The sequence below is a fragment of the Aquarana catesbeiana genome, linkage group LG02, assembly GCF_042186555.1.
Source record: "Aquarana catesbeiana isolate 2022-GZ linkage group LG02, ASM4218655v1, whole genome shotgun sequence".
Classification (NCBI taxonomy): domain Eukaryota; kingdom Metazoa; phylum Chordata; class Amphibia; order Anura; family Ranidae; genus Aquarana; species Aquarana catesbeiana.
The window spans coordinates 699,666,620-699,692,175 of NC_133325.1; the positions used below are offsets into that span (position 1 = coordinate 699,666,620).

Genomic DNA, 25,556 nt, shown 5'->3' on the forward strand with positions numbered 1-25,556 from the left:
GTCTGTTGTACCATGTACTTGTATGAAAAAATATCCTGTTCTCTTTGTATTGCTTCCTTTGTGTGAAATCACTGGTGTTCCTGCCAGTCCCCCTTCTTTCCTATTTAAAACTGACCACTCTAGCCATGAGAGGGCATCCATCCCAATGTAGTCAGTTTACTGGCTGTGCCTGTCCTTCAATGGCCATACCATGAACCTTCTATTATCTATTACTTCCCTTGTGACAGGCGCCTGTACACCATTACCCATTCTCATCTACCTGTCTTTGGCCATAGATGAACAAGTTTAAATTATGATGATTACATTTCAGCATTTTTGGCTCAAATCTCATTCTGTTGGCTGTTGAGGAATGATCCATTGTCAGTTATATAGTTATAAGGCTGGGTTCACACTTGTGCGATCACAGACATCACATGTGATTCGCACCGCATTGCTGTGCAGATCACATGTGCAATGTGAATTCAGACTGTATGGCTGACATAGGCGTGCGGAGGGGGTGTGCCTGGGCACACCCTAATCACCCTGTGCAGCGCAGATTCCCCCTGCTATTTCACCAAAGCTTCTAAAAAATTGTAAAAAACGTAAATAAAATGGTAAAAAATAATACAAAAATAAAATAATAAAAATAAAAAAAAACTACTGACACCAACCTCTGCCCTACTGACACCATCCACTACCCTACTACATTTTAAAATGTTTACATATATTTAGAGTGTGTGTGTCTGTATATATATATATATATATATATATATATATATATATATAGGCACACGTGTGTTTGCGTTTTGGGGTGTACACCCTAATGATGCAATAGGCTGCGCACACCTATGATGGCTGAAATCGCATCACATTTGCACCACCAGTTGACACCCATGCGATCCGATTCCTGTACCATTTCACAGTTTGCACTACGATCTGTGAACCGAACTGAGGGTGTCATTAACGTTACATTGACACCCGCAGTGGTTCGCAGATGTCAGTGTAAACCGCCGGAGATTCAGGAATCACGCTGGTTCCCACATCGCACAAGTGTGAACCCAGCCTAATAAGCATTTTTGCTGCAAACATTACCCCCTACATAGCACAGTAATGTTAGTGTTGCTTGTATTTCTTGCATGATTGCTACATTTGAACAGGATATTACTTGCCTAATGCAAAGGGGCTGATGCATGAAAACTGAAATACATGAAATTGAATACAGACAGAAAAGAAATAAAACATGTTTAAACCTGAAGTTTATTTACAGAACCAAGAACATAACTTATGTCTAATCAAAGTGTGTCCCATGTCCGGCTGGCTGCTACATGGTGTAGAAATCTTCTTTGCACTGCTATTGAGTCCTCCCCACAACGTTGGACCTCTGGGGCTGCTGGGATTAACATCGGCCACTGCGAGTGCGAAAGAGTTCCACTGCTTACCCACACCTTCCACCCCATCTCCTCCATTCATAGAATTCATGCGAGTAAAGTGTTCTGTTAATGGAGGATGGGGAGATGAATGACAGCATCTGCCTCCTCCAATCAGGCAACACTTTTTTATTCTGGAACAGGATACTATGAGTTCTATAAATGGAGGAGGATAGCAGAAAGGTCAGGCAATCAGCGCAACTTTTTCACATTCGCAGCAGTTGATGTTAACCACAGTTGTGCTATGGGATGGACCCGGCAGCAATGCATAGATTTCTGCGCTGTGCAGCAGCCAGCTGGTCATGGAACACACTTCATAAAGGTAAATTATGGCCTTGGTGTTGCACAGCAAAATAAAAAAAATTGAACTAAACTTCAGATTTAAAGTGGAACTTTATTCATAAAATTTAATCCTGCCAAATCACTTCATGCTGTCCCCTTTTGTAGGTAGAGCTGTAATGTAAAGAAAATAATAAAAATAAGTGCCTATACTGTTTAAAATCCAGTAATATACTCTCTCACCCTCCTCTGCACATGCTCAGTTGCTCTCCATTTTTAGGCACTGTGCTGCATTTGTAGAAGCCAATTTGCTGACAGCCTAAAGAGTTACTGCTGTTTAGGGAAGGGAAGGTAATTAACCCCCAGGTACTGATGGGACTTTAAAGGCAACCAAAAATTTGAAAATAGATAAACTGTATTTATCTACTCCAGCGAGAAGAAACAGGCGTAATGCTGGAGGCAATTTACAGCACACACCAATCTTGGTAGCATAATTTTTAATGTGGAATGTATGTTTCTTGCTAGCATACACATAAATATAATGGGGCTGTCTAAGCAGGAGTGGGAGTCAAATTTTATCCATGCCGGGAGGTCACCACCAGTGTTAACTTTGTCAACTAAAACGTTTTCAGCAAAATTTTCATCAGTGGCATTTATACAGCAACAAAAAGTACACCACATTTTCGTCCGCTGATGAAAACTATGACGAAAATCAATTCCTTTTTCTTTAACGAACAAAAACGAAGTGAAAATGTGAGGCAGGGAGGTTTACCCTTGTGAACTAACTTCCGCTTTCCACGGAGCTCCGCCTGTTTGCGCTCTCAGCAAGCAAGGGACTGTGCAGCCAGCATTACAGACCTCCAAGTCCTCGGACGACCGTCCAGAGCAGCACTGTGTATTACAGACCTCCCGAGTCCTGATAAGAGTCCCAGTCCCGACTCTCGAGTCAGAAGGAGGACCGTCCAGAGCAGAGAGCACCCACTGTGAGTGTGTACATTACAATTACAGGCCTCTGAGGCCTTTCTGATTGAATATGTTTCTGCTAAACAACATTATTTTTATCATGTTTTTATGGGTAAAGTTTCACTTTAAAGTGTCATTAAAGGTTCAATTAAAAAAAATTAAAAAAAATAACAAACATCTCATACTTGCCAGTCCTGTGCAGTGGTTTTTCACAGAGCAGCCCTGGCTCCTCCTCTTCAGCCAGTGCCCCCAGTAGCAAGCCGCTTTCTATGGGGGCACTGGTGTGTGCTCGCTCCTAAGCCATGCTCTATACATCCATAAGACACACAGAGCTGCAGCTCGGCCCCGCCCCCTGCTCTCTCGTCATTGGCTCCCTGACTGGTCGACAGTAGCAGGAGCCAACAAGGAATGAGAGACTCGCGAGAAGCTCAGCTCTCATGCACAGTTTATAGTGAAATTACGATTTGGTTAGTAAATGTAATTTGGTGCTGTAGAACAAATAAGATTTGCTTTATAGAGTTCCACCATTTCATATGACCCAGATAAGTGCCTAAAATAATGGACCCGTCTATAAACCTAGAGGAAGGGAAAGTTCTGGTGTCTAAATTTGGTATCATTACTGGAACAATACTTGTTGTACAAACCTAATATTACAATGCTTCTATTGTGTTTCAGATTACTGCTTTTTTTCTACCTGGCAGGAATTCAGATTTTTTTTGTTACAGTTCTTGATGTTCTTTTAGCTGGGAAAGAGTTTAATGATGTTCCTGTACCATGCACAATGGAAATACTGCAGGAGACACATAGGAAGAACAGCCCAGGAATATTAGAATTAAAATCTTCTTTAAAAGAATTTCACTCGCATAGAAATTTATATATGCCTTACAAACCATTTTTAAAATGGTTCGCAGGATCACCTGGTAAAAATAAAGGGAAAAGCCTAAAAAAAAAAATCAGGACTTGTAAGCTTCAATGTATTACTTTTCTTGGGGGGGGGGGGGATTTAGATAGGCTTTAATCAAAACTGTGCTGAAGGTTTAACATTTTTTTCCTGACTTGCAGTATATCAATGTGTGCTTTTATTATATTCTGGCTCCTGTTGTCTACTAGTCATTCATTGAATACACGAGGCCATAACCTTGTGCATGGTGTAAATGGGGACACCTGCAGAAGGCTTTGCTTTAGTTCTACCAAATATTTGGGACAATATTCAGACACTTATCAATCATCAATTGCTCATTATTTTTTGTCACCCTGCTAGTGGTCTTGTTTTTATCTGGCATGTAGCTTGGGCAGTTACTTTCTTTGTTTGCGGTTTAGACATTAATGGCTGTGTGTTCATTTATTTTGAGGGGACGGAAAATTTACACTGTTATACAAGATGTACACTCACTACGTTATATTGTAGCAAAGTGTCATTTCCTCAGTGTTGTCACATGAAAAGATATAATAAAATATTTACAAAAATGTGAGGGGTGTACTCACTTTTGTGAAATGCTGTATATACTGAAATTTTCATTTTTTTTGTCCTACTAATGGCGGCAATCAGCGACTTATAATGGAACTGCGATAGTGCGGCAGACAATCTGACACTAACTGACGCTGGGGGGAGCTGACTGACACTGACATTACTGGTGACATTGATACACTGATCAGTAATAATACTATACACTGTCACTGTACTAATGGCACTGGCCGGAAAGGAGTTAACATCTGGGGCGATCAAGGGGTCGAATGTATTCCTAACTATGTGTAATGTGTGTAAAGTGCGCTGCTTTTACTAACATATCTCTTAGTTTCTCAGCCATGCTTTGCAGGGATGAGAAACTGACAGATCGCTCCCTCTGTACAGAGCTCTTTGGTATTTAACACCACAGAACTCTAGGCTGTTATTGCACACAGCCGAATAAATCACACATGAATCATTGCCCGTTACTTGCTGACAGGCTTCAGCTTTGTACAATCACAGTGGGTGCTGGGGGGGGGGGGGCCCTATTCCTGGAAGTAGGCAGCAATTTACTAGTACATCGCTTTTCCTACAGCGGCCGCTCGCTTGCAGTACACGGCAGGTGGATGGTTGCCAAGTGGTTAAACAGCAGGTAAACGGGATACAAAACAAGCTTGGTATTGATCTTGATAGCCGGCGAGGGGCTTTAAGATAAAAGCCCTCCACCGGCACCCACAAGGGTTACTACGTTCTTCTGCTCCACTGGGGAGCCCAGGGTCGTGGTAAACAGTAGTAACTAATAAAGCAGGAGGTGATCAGGGAACATATGTTTCCCGATAACCCCTGCCACTATTAAACCCAGAAATGGCTACTGTATAGCTGAGGATGCAGCTAATCAAACACGATCTGTTCTCCATATAGAAAGCCTGTCACCTGCCCTTGCTATCACATAATGGAGGGCTTGTTAACCTCCCCCCATGTGACATAATAAAATTCAATGAAAAAAATTGTAATTAAAAAAACAGAAATGACGTTTTACCCCCATACATATCCCAATGTGATTTTGCAGTATAGGGTACACCAACACGTTAGGTATCACCACGAACATCAAAGTAGGAGCAATAATTCTAGAACCATAATTCACTGATAGCTCTAAACTGATAACCTTTAAAGGCTTTAAGCGTCATCTAACAAGAATTTTGGGTACCATAATACCAAACATGATTCACATGTTTGGTATTTATTGAGGCTTAACATGCTTGGTAGTTACTAAACCCAGGACCCAGCATTCAATATATCTAGTCTCCCACAGTACACATAACATTTTTCTTGCTGACCTGGAAGAGACGTGTAAAATGTCACTTCTGGGTCCCCATGTCAGTTTCCCCAGCCTGTATCACCTGGGCAAAATCAAATGCAGATCACCCCCCCTGCCCAAAAAAAATTTGAGGTCCCTCCCACCTTCACTTGCACTTTTTGGGGACGCCTATGCATGAAAACATTGATTGCAATACACATTACATATGTTGGAGTGAGAGCAATGATTTTTAGCCCCAGATCTTCTGTGTAACACTAAACTTATGACCTGTAGGGGCTTTAAAAGCGTTGCCTTGGAAGCGCTGGAAAATATAGAGTACACTAGTTTCTCTCCATTTCACAGGTGCACACAAGTTTAAGGTTTGACATGTTGGGTATCTATTTACTCAGCCCGACCTCATCTTTTATATTTTGTGTTTGTGTGCCCTAAAATTAACTATAGTTTTTTTTTTATAACTGAACTTTTGTATTTTCTGGACTTGTGCATGTATATCGTGTAACATAAAAAAATGGAACTACCACTATTTAGGGTAGGACATTCTTTAGGGTGTCTGCTTTCAGAAAATATATAATGTTTGGGGGTTTTATGTAACCTTCTGGGCAAAAATTATTTTTTTAAACATGCATGCAAAAATTGCTTGGGCTTTTGCCAAAGGCATTTGCTGGAAAACTAAAACCCCTAATAACATTTTGTGGGTGGTACTGCTGCAGAAAGTGGCCCATTTAGTGTAGGAAGCTGCACTGCAACCACGTGCAATGCATATCCAGTGGTTCAGCCTTTTCAGGGTAAAAACAGGAAGTGAGAAGGCAACATCTGCAAGCATCTAGATCAGTGGTTCTCAACCCCTCTAGTGCCGTGACCCCTTGATAAATTTTTCCAAGTTGTGGGGACCCCTAACAGTAAAATTTTTGTAGCATGGGTTGTTTGCACCCAAGGCAAGACAAGCAATTTGCGCTTCTAACCCATGGACATTTAGCGCTCCCTGAGTCCCTTCCACTCATACAGTATTAAAACCCCTTATGGTACATTTTAGGATGTACCACTTTTTCTCTTTGTTCTCCTTTCTTTCCCTTTTATCTCTCTCTATCCTAATTTCTTTTTTTTTTAATGTTTCCATCCCTCTCTCTCTAGCCATCTTTCTTGTTCTTTCTCTTATTCTTTCTCTCCCTTTTTCTTTGTCCCCTCCCCCTCTTTTCCTCTCCCTTACATATATTCTCTATTTTTTATTTCTTCTCTTACTCCTTGGTGGGGGGGGGGATGGGATGAGTGGCAGTGCTGGGGGGAGTTGGGATGAGTGGCAGTGCTGGGGGGAGTTGGGATGAGTGGCAGTGCTGGTGGGGAGTTGAGATGAGTGGCAGTGCTGGCGGGGAGTTGGGATGAGTGGCAGTGCTGGCGGGGAGTTGGGATGAGTGGCAGTGCTGGGGGGAGTTGGGATGAATGGCAGTGCTGGGGGAGTTTGGATAAGTGGCAGTGCTGGCGGGGAGTTCTGATCAGCCAACTTAGGTGCTCTTGATCAAGGTCATCTGCTGATATGAGAAGTGTTGTGGGGACTTTTAATGGCAACTATAATCACAGGTAGTCTTACTCACTGTGTCTCCGACTTTGTGGTGTCTCGTAGCAGTGACACCTATGCCGAAATCAGGAGATAGGGTCTCCTCCAGCCCCCCCCCCCCATTTCACATTCCTCACCAGTCAGCTGACCTCTAGACCTCTAGTCTCTGCCCCCCAGCCATGCCATCAACTGAATTGGCGGCTGCAAAGAGGCTTAGTAGGTGGCGGCGGGCTCCAGGAAAAGCCCAGCGGGCGGCCACAGGCTCCAGAGACAGCCCTGCTGGGTGGCGGCGAAAAGGCTGGGAGAGCAGTGCGGGCTTCAGGAACAGCCCAGGATTCGGTGATCCTTGGCAAATCATCATTCGACCCCTGGGGGGGTCCCGACCTCCAGGTTGAGAACCACTGATCTAGATAGACAGTTTACATACATGTACAGTGCCTTGAAAAATTATTCATACCCCTTGAAATTTTCCACATTTTGGCATGTTACAACCAAAAGCATAAATGTATTTTATTGGGATTTTATGTGATAGACCAACACAAAGTGGCACATAATTGTGAAGTGGAGGGAAAATGATAAATGGTTTCCAAAACATTTTACAAATAAATATGTGAAAAGTGTAGCATGCATTTGTATTCAGCCCCCACCCCCCAGTCAGTACTTTGTAGAACCACCTTTCGCTACAATTACAGCTGCAAGTCTTTTTGGGTATGCCTCTACCAGCTTTGCATATATAGAGAGTGACATTTTTGCCCATTCTTCCTTGCAATCTGTGTGAACAGCAATTTTCGAGTCTTGCAAACAGATTCCCAATTAGATTTAGGTCTGGACTTTGACTGAGCCTTTCTAACACATGAATATGCTTTGATCTAAACCATTCCATTGTAGCTCTGGCTGTATTTAGGGTCGTTGTCCTGCTGGAAGGTGAACCTCCCCCCCATTCTCAAGTCTTTCGCAGCCTCTAACTGGTTTTCTTATAAGATTCACCTGTATTTTGGCCCCATCCATCTTCCCATCAACTCTGACCAGCTTTCCTGTCCCTGCTGAAGAAAAGCATCCCCACAAAACGATGCTGCCACCACCATGTTTCACGATGGGGATGGGGTGTTCAGGGTGAGTTTTCTACCACACATAGCGTTTTGCTTTTAGGTCAAAAATTTTAATTTTGGTCTCATCAGACCAGAGCACTTTCTTCCACATGTTTGCTGTGTCCCTCACATGGCTTCTCACAAACTGCAAACGGGACTTCTTATGGCTTTCTTTCAACAATGACTTTCTTCTTGCCACTCTTCCAGATTTGTGGAGTGCACAACTAATAGTTGTCCTGTGGACAGATTCTCCCACCTGAGCTGTGGATCTCTGCAGCTCCTCCAGAGTCACCATGGGCCTCTCTGATTAATGCTCTCCTTGCCCGGCCCTTTCAGTTTAGGTGGACTGGATGGCCATGTCTTGGTAGGTTTGGAGTTGTGCCATACATTTCCATTTTTCGTCAGATTTTCAAAGCTTGGGATATTTTTTTATAACCTAACCCTGCTTTAAACTTCTCCACAAGTTTATCCCTGACCTGTCTGGTGTGTTCCTTGGCCTTCATGATGCTGCTTGTTCACAAAGGTTCTCTAACAAACCTCTGAGGGCTTCACAGAACAGCTGTATGTATACTGAGATAAAATTACACACATGTGGACTCTATTTACTAATTAGGTGAGTTTTGAAGGCAATTGGTTCCATTAGATTTTAGTTAGGGGGATCAGAGTAAAGGGGGCTGAATACAAATGCACGCCACACTTTTCACATATTTATTTGTAAAACATTTAGAAAACCATTTATCATTTTCCTTCCACTTCATAATTATGTGCCACTTTGTGTTGGTCTATCACATAAAATCCCAATAAAATACATTTACGTTTTTGGTTGTAACATGACAAAATGTGGAAAATGTCAAGTGGTTTGAAAACGTTTTCAAGGCACTGTAGTTCATGATGAGAATTACTTTGCTAGAAAACAATTACCATTCCTTGCTTTCAATCCTGCTGTGCAGAGAATTACTAGAAACTGATGTCATACCAATTCAGATACTTACACTTATATATGAAAATAAATATCATGATTTTTTAATACAGTAATTCATAACTGCATTCATTTTTTCTTTTTATATCTGACTGGAGCTCAGCGTTAAAACAGCCAAGGGTTGTTATAATCACACGGGTCAAACATATCTTCTACAAGAAGTAAACTTGTGTCTGTTCTTGAAATTGGGTCACTAACATCAAAACTTCTTCACAGCAAATGTCAAATTATGTACTGAGTCTATCCACAAAATGTCTGCAAGTTTGGTGTCTTTCCTACCTTCACCTTCATCTTTACATGTAGTGAGGTTCTAAGGTGTGCTGATGGGCTTACAGATTTAAATCACTTTATTTGACCACAGGTGCGCAGTTTTACAATAACATATTTTTAAACATTGAGAGTCTAATGTCACATTGCGAACTCTGGAGAGCTGGATAGACTGGGAAGAGTTACAAATCCTATACATTTTTTTCAACAGTGAAAACAGAAGGCTCTAACCCAGCCTTTCTTAACCAGAGTACTGTGGAACCCCAAGGTTCCTACATTGGTTGGTATTGATTCTTAGCATTCAGAGCATTCTTTTCACTGACCATCAATTTAAGGAGGCCCTTCTTCCATTGACCACCAATGAAAGCAGACAGATCACCAATTTAATGGAAGCCCTTCTACAATAACTGCCATTGTCAAGTAGCACTACTCTAACCACTGTAAGAGAGCCCTTCTCCCACTGATCACCAGTGTAAAGAGGCATCTTTTCCACTAGTCACAAATGTAACAGGAGGCCCTTCTCCACTGGCCAATGTAAGAAGGCATTTTTTTGATGACAAACAATATATAAGGGTATTTCTTTACTAACCAACAATGTAAAGGGGGACATTTTCACTGACTACCAATGTAAGAGTGCCATTCTGCACCTTACTGATCATACCAATGTGCCTTTGAGTTGTAGATATAATTTTTAACAGAAGTTCTCTGGGATATGAAAATTATTTTAGAGCTTCTCCATGGTACAAATTTGAGATAGGCTGCTCCGACTTTTTACTACTCCATCCAAATAAAAAAAATTAAAAAATACAGGAATCCTATGCCTATAGAGATCAGAAGTATATGGATTTTAAAAGGCCACAAATGTAAAGCAACACTATCATTTTTACTGTACATGCTTTTTTTGTGGCCATTATTATTATAATTAGTAATAGAATGTCATAATTATTAGTAAAAATAATTTTGATGTATAGAGAATAGGTATGTTAAAAATAATCTGATGTGTAAAATAGGCTAAGAAAAAGAGGGTTTTCATATCTGCACCTTACTGATCATACCAATGTGCCTTTGAGTTGTAGATATAATTTTTAACAGAAGTTCTCTGGGATATGAAAATTATTTTAGAGCTTCTCCATGGTACAAATTTGAGATAGGCTGCTCCGACTTTTTACTACTCCATCCAAATAAAAAAAATTAAAAAATACAGGAATCCTATGCCTATAGAGATCAGAAGTATATGGATTTTAAAAGGCCACAAATGTAAAGCAACACTATCATTTTTACTGTACATGCTTTTTTTGTGGCCATTATTATTATAATTAGTAATAGAATGTCATAATTATTAGTAAAAATAATTTTGATGTATAGAGAATAGGTATGTTAAAAATAATCTGATGTGTAAAATAGGCTAAGAAAAAGAGGGTTTTCATATCTGCACCTTACTGATCATACCAATGTGCCTTTGAGTTGTAGATATAATTTTTAACAGAAGTTCTCTGGGATATGAAAATTATTTTAGAGCTTCTCCATGGTACAAATTTGAGATAGGCTGCTCCGACTTTTTACTACTCCATCCAAATAAAAAAAATTAAAAAATACAGGAATCCTATGCCTATAGAGATCAGAAGTATATGGATTTTAAAAGGCCACAAATGTAAAGCAACACTATCATTTTTACTGTACATGCTTTTTTTGTGGCCATTATTATTATAATTAGTAATAGAATGTCATAATTATTAGTAAAAATAATTTTGATGTATAGAGAATAGGTATGTTAAAAATAATCTGATGTGTAAAATAGGCTAAGAAAAAGAGGGTTTTCATATCTGCACCTTACTGATCATACCAATGTGCCTTTGAGTTGTAGATATAATTTTTAACAGAAGTTCTCTGGGATATGAAAATTATTTTAGAGCTTCTCCATGGTACAAATTTGAGATAGGCTGCTCCGACTTTTTACTACTCCATCCAAATAAAAAAAATTAAAAAATACAGGAATCCTATGCCTATAGAGATCAGAAGTATATGGATTTTAAAAGGCCACAAATGTAAAGCAACACTATCATTTTTACTGTACATGCTTTTTTTGTGGCCATTATTATTATAATTAGTAATAGAATGTCATAATTATTAGTAAAAATAATTTTGATGTATAGAGAATAGGTATGTTAAAAATAATCTGATGTGTAAAATAGGCTAAGAAAAAGAGGGTTTTCATATCTGCACCTTACTGATCATACCAATGTGCCTTTGAGTTGTAGATATAATTTTTAACAGAAGTTCTCTGGGATATGAAAATTATTTTAGAGCTTCTCCATGGTACAAATTTGAGATAGGCTGCTCCGACTTTTTACTACTCCATCCAAATAAAAAAAATTAAAAAATACAGGAATCCTATGCCTATAGAGATCAGAAGTATATGGATTTTAAAAGGCCACAAATGTAAAGCAACACTATCATTTTTACTGTACATGCTTTTTTTGTGGCCATTATTATTATAATTAGTAATAGAATGTCATAATTATTAGTAAAAATAATTTTGATGTATAGAGAATAGGTATGTTAAAAATAATCTGATGTGTAAAATAGGCTAAGAAAAAGAGGGTTTTCATATCTGCACCTTACTGATCATACCAATGTGCCTTTGAGTTGTAGATATAATTTTTAACAGAAGTTCTCTGGGATATGAAAATTATTTTAGAGCTTCTCCATGGTACAAATTTGAGATAGGCTGCTCCGACTTTTTACTACTCCATCCAAATAAAAAAAATTAAAAAATACAGGAATCCTATGCCTATAGAGATCAGAAGTATATGGATTTTAAAAGGTTTGTAGGGCCAAAAGGACAGCTTATGGAATACCAATGACTGCTTTAGGTGATCACCCTTGGGAAAATATGTTCTCACAGGTATTCAAGTTATAGCAGTGAAGAGGTAAGATGTTATGGATGCTTTCAGCCTAAAAATATGAGCACATACACTTCATTACCAAAACTATTGGGACACCTGCCTTTTACAAGCACATGAACTTTAATGGAATCCTGGTCTTAGTCCGTAGGGTTCATTATTGAGTTGACCCAACCTTTGCAGCTATAATAGCTTCAACTCTTCTGAGAAGGCTGTCCGTCCACAAGGTTTAGGAGTGTGTCTATAAGAATGGTTGACCATTCTTCCAGAAGCGCATTTGTGAGGTCAGACACTGATGTGGACGAGAAAACCTTGCAGTCTCCGCTCTAATTCATCCCAAAGGTGTTCTATCGTGTTGAGGTCAGGACTTGGTCCAGGCCAGTCAAGTTCCTCCACCCCAAACTCGCTCATCCATGTCTTTATGGACCTTGCTTTGTGCACTGGTGCACAGTCATGTTGGAACAGGAAGGGGCAACCCCCAAACTGTTCCAACAAAGTTGGGAGCATGGAATTTTCAAAAATGTCTTGGTATGCTGATGCCTTAAGAGTTCCCTTTACTGGAATCAAGGGGCCAAGTCCAACACCTGAAAAACAACCCACACCATAATCCCTGCTCCACCAAATGATTTGAACTATTGCACAAAGCAAGGTCCATAAAGTCATGGATGAGCAAGTTTGGGGTGGAGAAACTTGACTGGCTGCACAGAGTTCTGACCTCAACCAAAAGAACACTTTTGGGATGAAGTAGAACGGAGATTGCGAGCCAGGCATTCTTGTCCAATATCAGTGCCTGACCTCACAAATGCGCTTTTGGAAGAATGGTCAAACTTTCCCATAGACACACTCCTAAACCTTGTTGACAGCCTTCCCAGAAGAGTTGAAGCTGTTATAGGGAGGGCCAACTCAATATTGAACCCTACTGACTAAGACTGGGATGCCATTAAAGTTCATGTGCGTGTATAGGCAGGCATCCCAATACTTTTGGTAATATAGTGTATGTGCTTACAGGTTACAAGAAAGATCATTTTAGGGGTCAGAATAGATCCACTTTATCAAAATTCACTTCTTAATAACCATCCTGTTTTTGATATGAAGGCAAATGAAAATAAAATACTTTTGTCTGATCAGTTGACTTGTGGAAATTTGGGAATTGAATACTGGGTGCACAAATCCTGTTAGACTACTGCAGTACTAACTAAACCAACTTATGTAAAGTGGAAACATTTACTCTAGTTGGATAGGGTCCCATAGCCAGACAGAAGGCGTTGACTTTCAAACTTCTCTGCCAAATTGGAATCACAAGCCACGTCAATGTTTAACTTCAAGGAAACAGAAGTAGCTAACCTGATTGCCAATCCAATGTACAGTTCCTCAGACTATGCACAACAGCAGGACGTGTTTTACTCACTGATCTTTTCACCTGTTTTCATTTAGGTCATTTATAATGTTATTTTTAACTAATGCACCATATGAAGCAGGAGCAACTTAATATTTGTAAATTATTATTTTTTTTTTTTTTACATTAGGTACAGTAAAAATAAATTCACTCGTAAGCCATTTAGTGTTGAGTTGCTTGGTGCAGGGCGTGATCACACTTTCTAACTATACATTTCTCTGGAATGCCAGCAGGGGGACGTGCCACCTGAGATCAACTATACCACCAAAATCTGGCTTTGCATTATGCCAAACTGGAGCTACTTTAATAAAGGAGAAAAGGAGAGATGCTTAAGGTCCACCAAGAGAATGTCAAATAATGGAGCTTGTTAAACTTTAAAGATGCTCATACCCCAGCTTCAAATATTTTTTTAAAAAGATGAGAGTAGTGACTTTTAATTTACAAGATAATATGGAGGGAGAAATACCTGGGCTGCCATTGCTGACTTGCTGCTTGGCCATCATGCCAGTTTAGTTGCTTGAATATTTTTTGAGTCACTGGCCTAAGCTTGCATTTGAGAGATAATATGATGAAGAGAAATAGAATGCACATTCTACTTATATTTAAATATATAACATTTTTTAATTCTATAAACAATATGAGTTTAGCGTTACTTTAACATACTATTTCCTTATCTCTGGAATATATTTTTCATACATGAATGAAAATTCACTAGGGGCAGGTGGCAATTTCTTGGGCTGCTTAGTGGATTCTCCATAACAATACATGAAGAAAAGTCATTGTGCAGTAGTGCCCTGGTTCGGATGGGACATCAATAGAGGGGAAATCTCATTAATAGGGACACAGCCAACAATAAAACCTGCCAGAGGACCTACACTGCCCAGTTATAACCAAAACGTGGCTGTGGAGTTCCAGTTTAAATTAAACTGTCTTTATCATGCAGCCGAGATTCAAATCATGTATGGACAGGCTGAATGTACCCAAGTTGATCCTGCAACCCTCCAAGAAATTTACTTTGTCTATGGCCGTCCTTAGTCTCAGCAGAGATATTCCCTTCATATTTGTGAAAATGAACTCCTAGTTTGCCTTTTAAACACATTTGCAGGTTAGCTTTAAAAGCCATTTATGTTTATTGGAAAGCTACTCTTCTGTTCAGCAGTATTTCATCCAACTGGCCTATTACATGACCTCTTTCCATGATCTCACTATACAGTCACAAGGTTGGAAGATTGCATAATGGGATTGTGCTATCTGATGGGCTGACTGCCACTTTAATCTTCAGTCATATGGATCTCTGGAGAGATCATGTAGCTTCATTGGTGTTGGAGGTTCTGGGATTTTTCTCCATTTCTCAGCTTGCTTTTCATTGATAAAATGTTTTCATTCAGAACAATAGTTTTCCTCAATATGTGGAGGAATGTTCAGAGAACTTTGGATTTTTATTTAAATACCTTTGTACTCTAAATCTATCTCTATACTGACAATTTTTACCCAAACTTGTATACAAAGCTAATTCTGGACAACATTGGGAGATAAAAGCTCACCATATAGTAAAAAATTTTACTCATTCAGCCCCAGTGGGTAGAACATGAGAAATCACTCAATTCCCCTATCCACACCAAACAGCATGGTTGGATAAATCTCTTCAGTTGACGTTTGTATTTTCAAAGCCGGCATGCATCTGATTGGATGCAGCCATTGTTCAGCCAACAATTTTCCAACGTCAGGTGGGAGGATGCCGACAGTGCCTCCAATGGCTCAAATTTTAGCTGATTCATTAGGGCTCATTTACACTTGCTTTGGCTTCAACACACACTAACGGCTAGTTTACACTTGCTTCAAAACAAGGCTTCGGGCATGCTTTGTTAAAGCTCTCTGAACCCCGGTCAAAGTTCCTGTCACTAAATAAAATGATTAGCTTACAGTCCTTTTTACACCTTGCTTTTACTTTGCTTCGGCTTCGCTTCAAAAATTATACCCCATGTCGCTTTAGTTATGCTTCAAAGCCCCCATAGAACTATGTGGTAAAGCTTGCTTGAAGCCCCACCAAAGCCTCATCAAAGCCCCATGAAGCCTCATCAAAGCACCAAGCAAAAGCAAGGTGTAAAGAGGACTGTAAGCTAGCCATTTTATTTAGTGACAGGTGCTTTGACTGGCATTCAGAGAGCTTTAACAAGCGTGTCTGAAGCCATGTTTTGAAGCAAGTGTAAACTAGCCTTTAGGAACTTACCTAAATTTACTCTGTGTATTGCCAGCTTTACCAAGACTGGTGCACGCTAAAAAGGTGCCAGTTTCTTCATGCCTGCTTAAGGCCTCATTCTCACTGAGCATTTGCCTAGCTCTTCTGGGCACCTTTCCTCCTGGTAGGAGAAAAGCAGCAGAACAAAAGCACCTAAAGCCGCACTTAGGCATGTCGGGCCTTTGGGCATTCATTCATTCCATTGGCCAGAATATTAATTGATTCTGGCCATTGAAATCAAGGAAAAACTCAAGCGCTAAACGTGCCTAGCGTTTAGGTAGGTTTAGATGCCTTTCGGTGCGTCAGGCATTTTTTTTTTTTTGCCAAAATGCACTTTTTCTGAACACACAAGCGATGGTTTTCTTTAATGCCTCTGAACGGTCCTGGCTTTAAACGTCTGTAAATGCATATGTGTGTATGTACACATAGGCTAACATGGAGAGGCATTTAGAGGCAGAAAAAAAACCCCAGCACTTATGCTTTCAAAGGAATACATTTAAACGCGTCTAAATGTACCTGAAAGCTAGCGGTTCTGCCCTGTGCATGATGCCTAAAAAGTGCTTCCTGCAACAAATTACTGAAAGTGGTGCACTCCAATTTTTTAATCTCTTGCATTGGTGGTGGTGGGCCAGTTTTGAACGCACTTACTCCTATAGAACACAAATTAGGTTATATTCAATACAGTATTAACACCATTTTTACAATGGTATATATCTTAGAACTGTTTTTAATCACTTCCCCTCTAGAGAAATGTTTTCATTTTTTACAAACATGATAATCCCAGCACCTCCCCCTGGCCCTTTAAGTGGGCTTTAATTCTGGGGAGGCGGTGTAGCTTCTGTATCATATGACCACTGTGATTAGCTGTTTCAGCTGCAAAGACATTTAAAGCATCACCTACTGTAAATTTTAATCGCCGTAATTTTTCTTAATTTCATGGACACATGCAGTTTTAAGGTTTGACGCATTTGGTATCCAATTACCCCACACTACCTTTCCTTTTAAATTGTTCAAAAAAGTTGTGAATTGCATTTGTCTGTACTATAATTCATTTTCGTGTAATATTTTCCTGAAAATATAGATATGACAAACAGTTGCGTAGATATTGTGCAGCATAAACAATTTGCAACTACCATCTTTTTATTCTCAAGGGCCTCTGCATTCAGAAAATGTTAACGCCTTGCCGACTGCATAATGCATATTTGCAGCAGAAAAAAGTGGGCTTTAAAGCGGTTGTTAACCGCGGATGTTCAAAAAAAAAAAAAAAAAAAAAAGAATCCTGCAAGGCAATAGGATAATGTGCTAGTATGCATTGCACACTAGCAGATTATGAAATACCTCGGAACAAAACCCTCCAGCGCTGTAAAGTCACCACTGAGAGGGCTGACATGTTCCCCCTGCTTGTCTTTCGGGTTACACCACTTGTGCCTACAGGTAGGCCTATAATAAGGCTTACCTTTAGGTACTGTAAATATCTCCTGAAGCTGCATGGTTTAGCAGATATTTACCATATACGCTTGCGCTGACTTCATTGGCGCGTGAGCACTGAAGAAAAGTCTCGATCGTGCCATTTCTAAAGGGCCTGTGCCATGACTGGTGGCTCCTGCGTGCATGCACAGGAGAGACGTCATCGTGGCTCCAGCCAATCACAGCGCCGGAACTCGCGAACCTGGAAATAACTCTAGGAGACATGTCACCGGTCACAGCGGTGTGCGGGGACCGCTGCAACAGCTTCGATCTAAGGTAAGTATTTCATAATGAGCTAGTATGCGATGCATACTAGCTCATTATGCCTTTGTCTTGCAGGTTTTTTATTTCTTTTTTTCATATGGGTTTACAACCACTTAAACTCCCAGACGCTGCACATATGCATTCATGGTGGCAGGAGGTTATTTGCTGTGAAAGTGCTCCCAACAAGGCAACAGCTCAGTCAAGTCAAGGCAGGGTGGGCGGGCTTCCACGCATGTGACTGCTGTAAAGAGCCAGTCTGCAAGACAAGAAGTGAAGGGAAATCTCCCTCATAAGACACAGATGGCAGAAAACTAAAACAGACAGTGCTTTTATCCCTCCCTTACTCTAAAATAAAAAAAAAGTTTGAGCTTTAGACATACTTCAAATGTTATGATTTAACTGCATGTGAGGTTATGCATAACACCAACCACTAGAGGGCTGCAGATGCTTATTTTGAAGGTTTTACAACAGGAATTACTAGAGCAATTTATGTACCGTCCACAGATAAAAGATAAATAGGATCTGAAGCAAAGGACTTATCAAAATGACATATCAGATTCCTTAGTTAGTCTTCCCAGAGAATAAAAATAAAGTCTTGTTGGTCATTATAGGCAAGTTATCCATTTGCAGAACTTTCTTTTGTTGGCTAGGCAATCACATTGATGTACTGTATATCTGAAAAAATAGGTACTTATAAATTTATTTCTTCTTTTATTTTACAGATCTCTGCATCGTTCAAGAAAGTTACCTGAAGGTACACAGCTTTTCTTTAATTGTATCCTATGGTATAAATATCCGTTGTAGCTTCTACTTACAAAGAGTAACTAGGCACAGCCTGGGCCATCACTGTGTCTAGGTGCATGTACTTTCAGATATTATGTTTCCATTTAAAATAACTCAAGATACACCTTTCCATTACTATACTTGTATCAGAATCAGCCAACACGGCTACAATTCTACAGTATAGCAACAGTGACAATTAAAATGATCAGTGACGGGTCTTGAGAACAGTGGCTTTATTTATTGACTTGAAACGGGGAGTGTAATGTATAGTAGAGCTGCACGATTCTGGCTGAAATGAGAATCACAATTTTTTTGCTTAGAAGATAGATCACGATTCTTGTGACATAACATCATCTTTCACATTAAAACAAAAAAAAACTGGGCTAACTTTATTGTTTTTTTTTTTTTGTTTTTTTTTTTTATTCATTGAAGTGTATTTTTTCCCAAAAAATTGCGTTTGAAAGACCGCTGAGCAAATACAGCGTGACATAAAATATTGCAGCAATTGCCATTTTATTCCCTAGGGTCTCTGCTAAAATATATATAATGTTTGGGGGCTCCGAGTAATTTTCTAACAAAAAATATTGATTTTAACTTAAGAAACAAGTGTCAGAAAAAGATTTAGACTTTAAGGTGTCCTTTTATGAAACTGCAGTAAAATACCGCTATTCTGTTCTCAGGCATTCTCAGAGGAGATCGCTCTCCTCCAAGTGCCTGTTTATGAAAGTCTGTAGCTCGCTTCTCATGTTGAGTTGAGAAGCGATCTACAAATGCCGGGAACTCCTGAGAATGGCTCCTCTCACTGTAATCTCGCGTGATGTAGCGGGATTACAGTATGAGGAAGCGTAAAATACAAAAGTTTAACACGAATCAGCACACATTATTCCCCAACATATTAATAAAATAATAAAGTTAAATTCCCCCTACACAATATACATTAACCTAATTATTAAAAAAAACATTGTTTTTATCAATATTTAAAGATCATACATCTGCCTATTTAAATGTGAATGGTGTATAGTAAATGAATGTAATCCACATATGTAATGCAGCTATACACCATTCATATAAATGCAAAATACATTTATAATCATTTAAAAATAATTTTAATACCGTATACAAGTATAAATATTTATTAATAAATTAAAATAAAATATATTTCATAATTGATAAACATAAAAATTGATAAACTGGTGCAATGCGAGAACACTGCGAATCCACTGTGGGTTCCCTCATCGCACCGACTCGCATGTCAGTTCACACTGCCATATGCGAATCGCTGGGGAGTGTCAATACATTATTAACAACATCCCCAGTTCAGCTTGCATATCGCACTGTGAACTGACAGTTCGGACATGAATCGGATTGCATCTGTGTGAACACACATGCGATCCGATTCTGGTCCGAACAGAAAAAAGGGTCCTGTGCGTGTTTGCACCGAATGCGGTGCAATATCAGCCATACTATCTGTACAGCTGATATCGCACCGCACAGACATCGCATGTAATGTGAACAGCAGTGCGCTGCAAATTACATGCGATGCCTGTGCGATGTCTCTCATCACACAAGTGTGAACCGGGCCTAAAAGTTAACAACACCCCAAAATCAGTTCGCATATCGCAGTGCGATCTGCAAACTCGGACAGGAATTGGATCGCATGGGTGTGAACACCCATGCGATCCGATTCTGCTGTGGACCAAAAAAAGGGTCCTGTACGAGTTTGGTCCGAATGCAATGAGAATTCAGCCATACTATCTGTATGGCTGAAATCGCATCGCACAGAGATCGGATGTGATTTTGCACTGCAGTATATATATATACACTATAGATTCCTATCCTGCTGGTTTTGGGGTGTGTAATGGTGGGGAAGATGTGCTCTGACTGTTTGGTGAATGAAAGAAGTCAAAAGACTTCCCGCTTTCTCCAGAATACTCAGCCAGCTTTGCGCTTCTCTCTCTGATTCTCCACCTCTGAAATGGTGAATCAGAAAGTGAGAATTCTGTCACAGATCACCAGTGAGGTGCGATCTTGGCACCTTCATAAACTGGCCGTTTCTGTGAGTCAGTTACAGATTCTCACTGTGCTGAGATAATCAGTGGAGAACATGTTCTCCGCTGATTACCTCAGTTTCATAAACTAGTAATGACCTGAGATCAGCGGTGAGACTCGTGTTTGCCGCTGATCTCAGTTTCATAAAAGGACACCTAAATGGTTAAACTTCCTGCATTTGTTGTTTAAAAATTTGGCAGACTGCCCAGATTTTTTTTTTTTACACAGAAGTTTAGCCCTTTGATCTAAGAAGGAAGAGTTAGTTACAATGTTTCATTTTAAAAACTTGGCAGACTGCCCTGATGTTTTCTTTTGACAGCTGAGTGAGCAGATAAGTCTCTCCACTTGTTATATGAAAGTATTGGCAAACTCTGCAATAGACATCGTCAGGGGGTTGAATCGAGATCACAATTTTTTAACGATTAATTAATTGTGCACTATACTGATGTATAGTAACTCAAAACATTGGAATTGGAATTCAGCTTTTAAAATCTGCGTGTAGGTAAGGTTAAAAAAACGTGATTTTTGGTTGCTGCGTAATACTTGATGTTCTTGCTGATTAATCATGTGGATCGGGGGTGTCCAACCTGTGGCCTATGGGCCGCGTGCAGCCTATGATGGCTATGAATGCAGCCCAACACAACGTCATAAACTTTTTTTTTAAGTATACATTTTTTTTTGGGGGGGTGGGCAGTTTTTGGAAAAATGCATTTACACTTAGCCAACACATGCGGTCAAAGAAAAATTTGACAGGGCCTCTTTTTTATCTTCCCAAAGACAAATATCCTACTCTTCACAATCACGCCTTTTACATGTCATCAGTTTTCGGCAGCATCTATATTCTTGAGAAACTATTTTCAAGGATGATTAGAACCACAGTATCTGATGCGCACCTTGAGAATTCATTGAGAATTGCTACTACAACCATGAAACCAGATACTGATGCGATAGTATCAAAAACAAATATCGCACTAGTTTTATGTTGCCTTTTTTTGCTATTATGATAAAAATACTTACAAAAAAATGAAGTTTTATTCCTCAGATAGGTACATTATCCATATCAGTGATCTGCCCAACTTTTTCTGCACATCCTCTATCCTTTTTGTTTGTATATTTTAAGTGTGGCCCAAGACAATTCCTCTTCTTCCAATGTGGTCCAGGAAGGTCAAAAGGTTGGACACCCCTGATGTAGATGTATCAAACCTTGTTCTAGGCCTTTGTGCTAAAAAAATGGGACTATAAACATTGCTTACCTTACATTTTTTTGCTATTATTCAAGTTATATAGAGTGGATATAAAAAGTCTACACACCCCTGTTAAAATGTCAGGTTTTTGTGATGTAAAAAAGTGAGACAACGATAAATCATTTCAGAAATGTTTCCACCTTTAATGTGACCTATAAACTGTACAACTCAATTGAAAAACAAACTGAAATCTTTTAGGTGGGGGGAAGTAAAAAAAAAAAATAATGTGGTTGCATACAGTGCCTTGCAAAAGTATTCACCCCCTTGGCATTTTTCATGTTTTGTTGCCTCACAACCTGGAATTAACATGGATTGTTTGAGGGTTTGCATCATTTAATTTACAGAACATGCCCACAACTTTGAAGATTTTTTTTTTATTGTGAAGCAAACAACAAATAGGACAAAATAACTATTCACCCCCCTAAAGTCAATACTTTGTAGAGCCACCTTTTGCAGCTATCACTGCTCCAAGTCACTTTGGATAAGTCTCTATGAGCTTGCCACATCTTACCACTGGGATTTTTGCCCATTCCTCCATGCAAAACTGCTCCAGCTCCTTTAAGTTGGTTGGCTTGCGCTTGTAAACAGCAATCTTTCAGTCTGACCACAGATCTTCTATTGGATTGAGGTCTGGGCTTTGACTAGGCCATTTCAACACATTTACATGTTTACCCTTAAACCACTCAAAGGTGAAGGTGAACCTTAGTCCTAGCCTCAAATCACACACAGAGTGGTACAGGTTTTGCTCAAGAATATCCCTGTATTTAGCACCATCCATCTTTCCCTCAACTCTGACCATTTTTCCAGTCCCAACTGCTGAAAAACATCCCCACAGCATGATGCTGCCACCGCCATGTTTCACTGTGGGGATGGTGTTCTTTGGGTGATGTGATGTGTTGGGTTTGCGCCAGACATAGTGTTTTCTTTGATGGCCAAAAAGTTAAATTTTAGTCTCATCAGACCAGAGCACCTTCCTCCATACATTTTGGGAGTCTCCTACATGCCTTTTTGCAAACTCAAAATGCGCCATTTTGTTTTTTGCTGAAAGTAATGGCTTTCTTCTGGCCACTCTGCCATAAAGCCCAACTCTATGGAGCGTACCGCTTATTGTCGTCCTATGTACAGATACTCCAGTCTCTGCTGTGGAACTTTGCAGCTCCTCCAGGGTTACCTTAGGTCTCTGTGCTGCCTCTCTGATTAATGCCCTCCTTGCCCGGTCCATGAGTTTTGGTGTGCGGACTTCTCTTGGCAGGTTTGCTCTTGTGCCATGTTCTTTCCATTTGGTTATGGTAGATTTGATGGTGCTCCTAGGGATCATCAAAGATTTGGATATTTTTTTATAACCTAACCCTGACTTGTACTTTTCAACAACATTGTCCCTTACCTGTTTGGAGAGTTCCTTGGTCTTCATGGCAGTGTTTGGTTAGTGGTGCCTCTTGCTTAGGTGTTGCATCCTCTGGGGCCTTTCAAAACGATATGTATATGTAATGACAGATCATGTGACACTTAGATTGCACACAGGTGGACATCATTTCACTAATTATGTGCCTTCTAAAGGTAATTGGTTGCACCAGAGCTTTTTCTGGGCTTCATAACAAAGGGGGTGAATACCTACGCACACGCCAATTATCAGTTTTTTATTTCTGAAAAATAGTTTTATGTATATTTTTCTAATTTTACTTCACCAACTTAGACTATTGTGTTCTGATCCATCACATATAATTCAGATTAAAAAAACATTGAACTAAAGTCTGTACTGCAACAAGATAGGTAAAAAGCCAAGAGGCACTGTAAGTGTGCACACCCTCTTATAACTGGGGATGTAGCTGTGTTCAGAATTAAGCACTCACATGTAAACGCATGTTAAATAGGAGTCAGTACACACCTGCCATCATTTAAAGTGCCTCTGATTAACCCCAAATAAAGTTCAGCTGTTCTAGTAGGTCTATCCTGACATTTTCTTAGTCACATCCTACAGCAAAAGCCATGGTCCACAGAGAGCTTCCAGAGTATCCAAGGGATCTCATTGTTAAAAGGTATCAGTCAGGAGAAGGGTACAAATGAATTTCCAAGGCATTAGATATACCATGGAACACAGTGAAGACAGTCATCCTCAAGTGGTGGAAATATGGCACAATAGTGACATTACCAAGAACTGGACGTCCCTCCAAAATTGATGAAAAGACGAGAAGAAAATGGGTCAGGGAGGATGACAAGAGGCCGTCAGCAACATTAAAAGAACTGCAGGAATATCTGGCAAGTACTATCTGTGTGGTACATGTGACAACAATCTCCTGTATTCTTCAAATGTCTGGGCTATGGGGTAGAGTGGCAAGACGGAAGCCTTTTCTTACCAAGAAAAACATCCAAGCCTGGCTACATTTTGCAAAAACATACCTGAAGTCTCCCAAAAGCATGTGGGAAAATGTGTTATGGTCTGATGAAACCAAGGTTGAACTTTTTGGCCATAATTCCAAAAGATATGTTTGGCACAAAAACAACACTGCACATCACCAAAAGAACACCATACCCACCGTGAAGCATGGTGGTGGCAACATCATGCTTTGGGGCTGTTTTTCTTCAGCTGAAACAGGGGCCTTAGTCAACGTAGAGGGAATTGAACAGTTCCAAATACCAGTCAATATTGGCACAAAACCTTCAGGCTTCTGCTAGAAATCTGAACATGAAGAGGAACTTCATCTTTCTGCATGACAACGATTCAAAGCATACATCCATATCAACAAAGGAATGGCTTCCCCAGAAGAAGATTAAAGTTTTGGAATGGCCCAGCCAGAGCCCAGACCTGAATCCCATAGAAAATCTGTGGGGTGATCTGAAGAGGGCTGTGCACAGGAGATGTCCTTGCAATATGACAGATTTGGAGTGTTTTTGCAAAGAAGAGTTGGTAAAAATTGCCAAGTCAAGATGTGCCATGCTGAAAGACTCTGACCCAAAAAGATAAAAAATAAAATCAAAAGGTACTTCAACAAAGTATTAGTTCAAGGGTGTGCCTACTATGTAACTTTCAACCTCACCTACTATGTAACTATTAACCTTAAACTATGTAAAGGGTTCTTTACTGTAAGAGCGGCAAGGATGTGGAATTCCCTTCCACAGGCGGTGGTCTCAGCGGGGAGCATCGATAGTTTCAAGAATCTATTAGATAAGCACCTAAATGAACGCAACATACAGGGATATACAATTTAATACTGACACATATTGCAACCATATTATTTTAGTTTTTTGTTTTTACTTCCCTCCACCTAAAAGATTTCAGTTTGTTTTTCAATTGTGTTGTACAGTTTATAGGTCACATTAAAGGTGGAAAAAGTGCTGAAATTATTTATCTTTGTCTCATTTTTTTACATCACAGAAACCTGATATTTTAACAGGGATGTGTAGATTGTTATATACACTGTATACAAGCGTTTTAATTCTCAGCTTACAGTGTGAAATGCAGGCAAAGAAAAAAAAACCCTGACATTTACTGTGGAGGGGGGGCCAGTACAAGGGTATTTTTTTTTGTACCCAGACTTCTGACTTTCTGACTTCCATAGAGAGCCGGTCACAATCTCCTGCTATGTGAATTGGATGCGGAGAGACCCACATCCAACTCACAACAGTGTGAATCCAGACGGAACCTGCAGGCTGTCATAAGGATGCAAAGCACCCCAGAGACAGAGACTCCCAGGATGCTTTGGAGAAGACTTTTAAAAAAAATAAGGGTGCCTCACTGTGCCTTCTTTTTAAGTAAACCCATGCTTTGCTAAACATGTATGACCAAGGCCTTTCTATAAGTTGAAGCACATCAACACAACTATCCAATGTCTTAACCTGCATTGAAATAAGGCTTAAAGTGGTTGTAAACTATGCATTAAGTTAAAAACCCTTCTGTGTGCAGCAGCCCTCCTC

At 39.8% G+C, this 25,556-nt stretch overlaps 1 protein-coding gene across 2 annotated transcripts in view; it reads left to right on the plus strand.

The window, feature by feature from the left end:
• The window catches only part of PIGL (phosphatidylinositol glycan anchor biosynthesis class L), a 247,191-nt gene that overhangs the window by 198,205 nt on the left and 23,430 nt on the right, over nucleotides 1-25,556 (plus strand). For both annotated transcript variants that reach the window (XM_073616886.1, XM_073616885.1), the window contains exon 5: nucleotides 18,291-18,322. In XM_073616886.1, coding sequence (XP_073472987.1) covers nucleotides 18,291-18,322 — 32 coding nt within the window. The remainder of the gene's footprint in view (nucleotides 1-18,290; nucleotides 18,323-25,556) is intronic.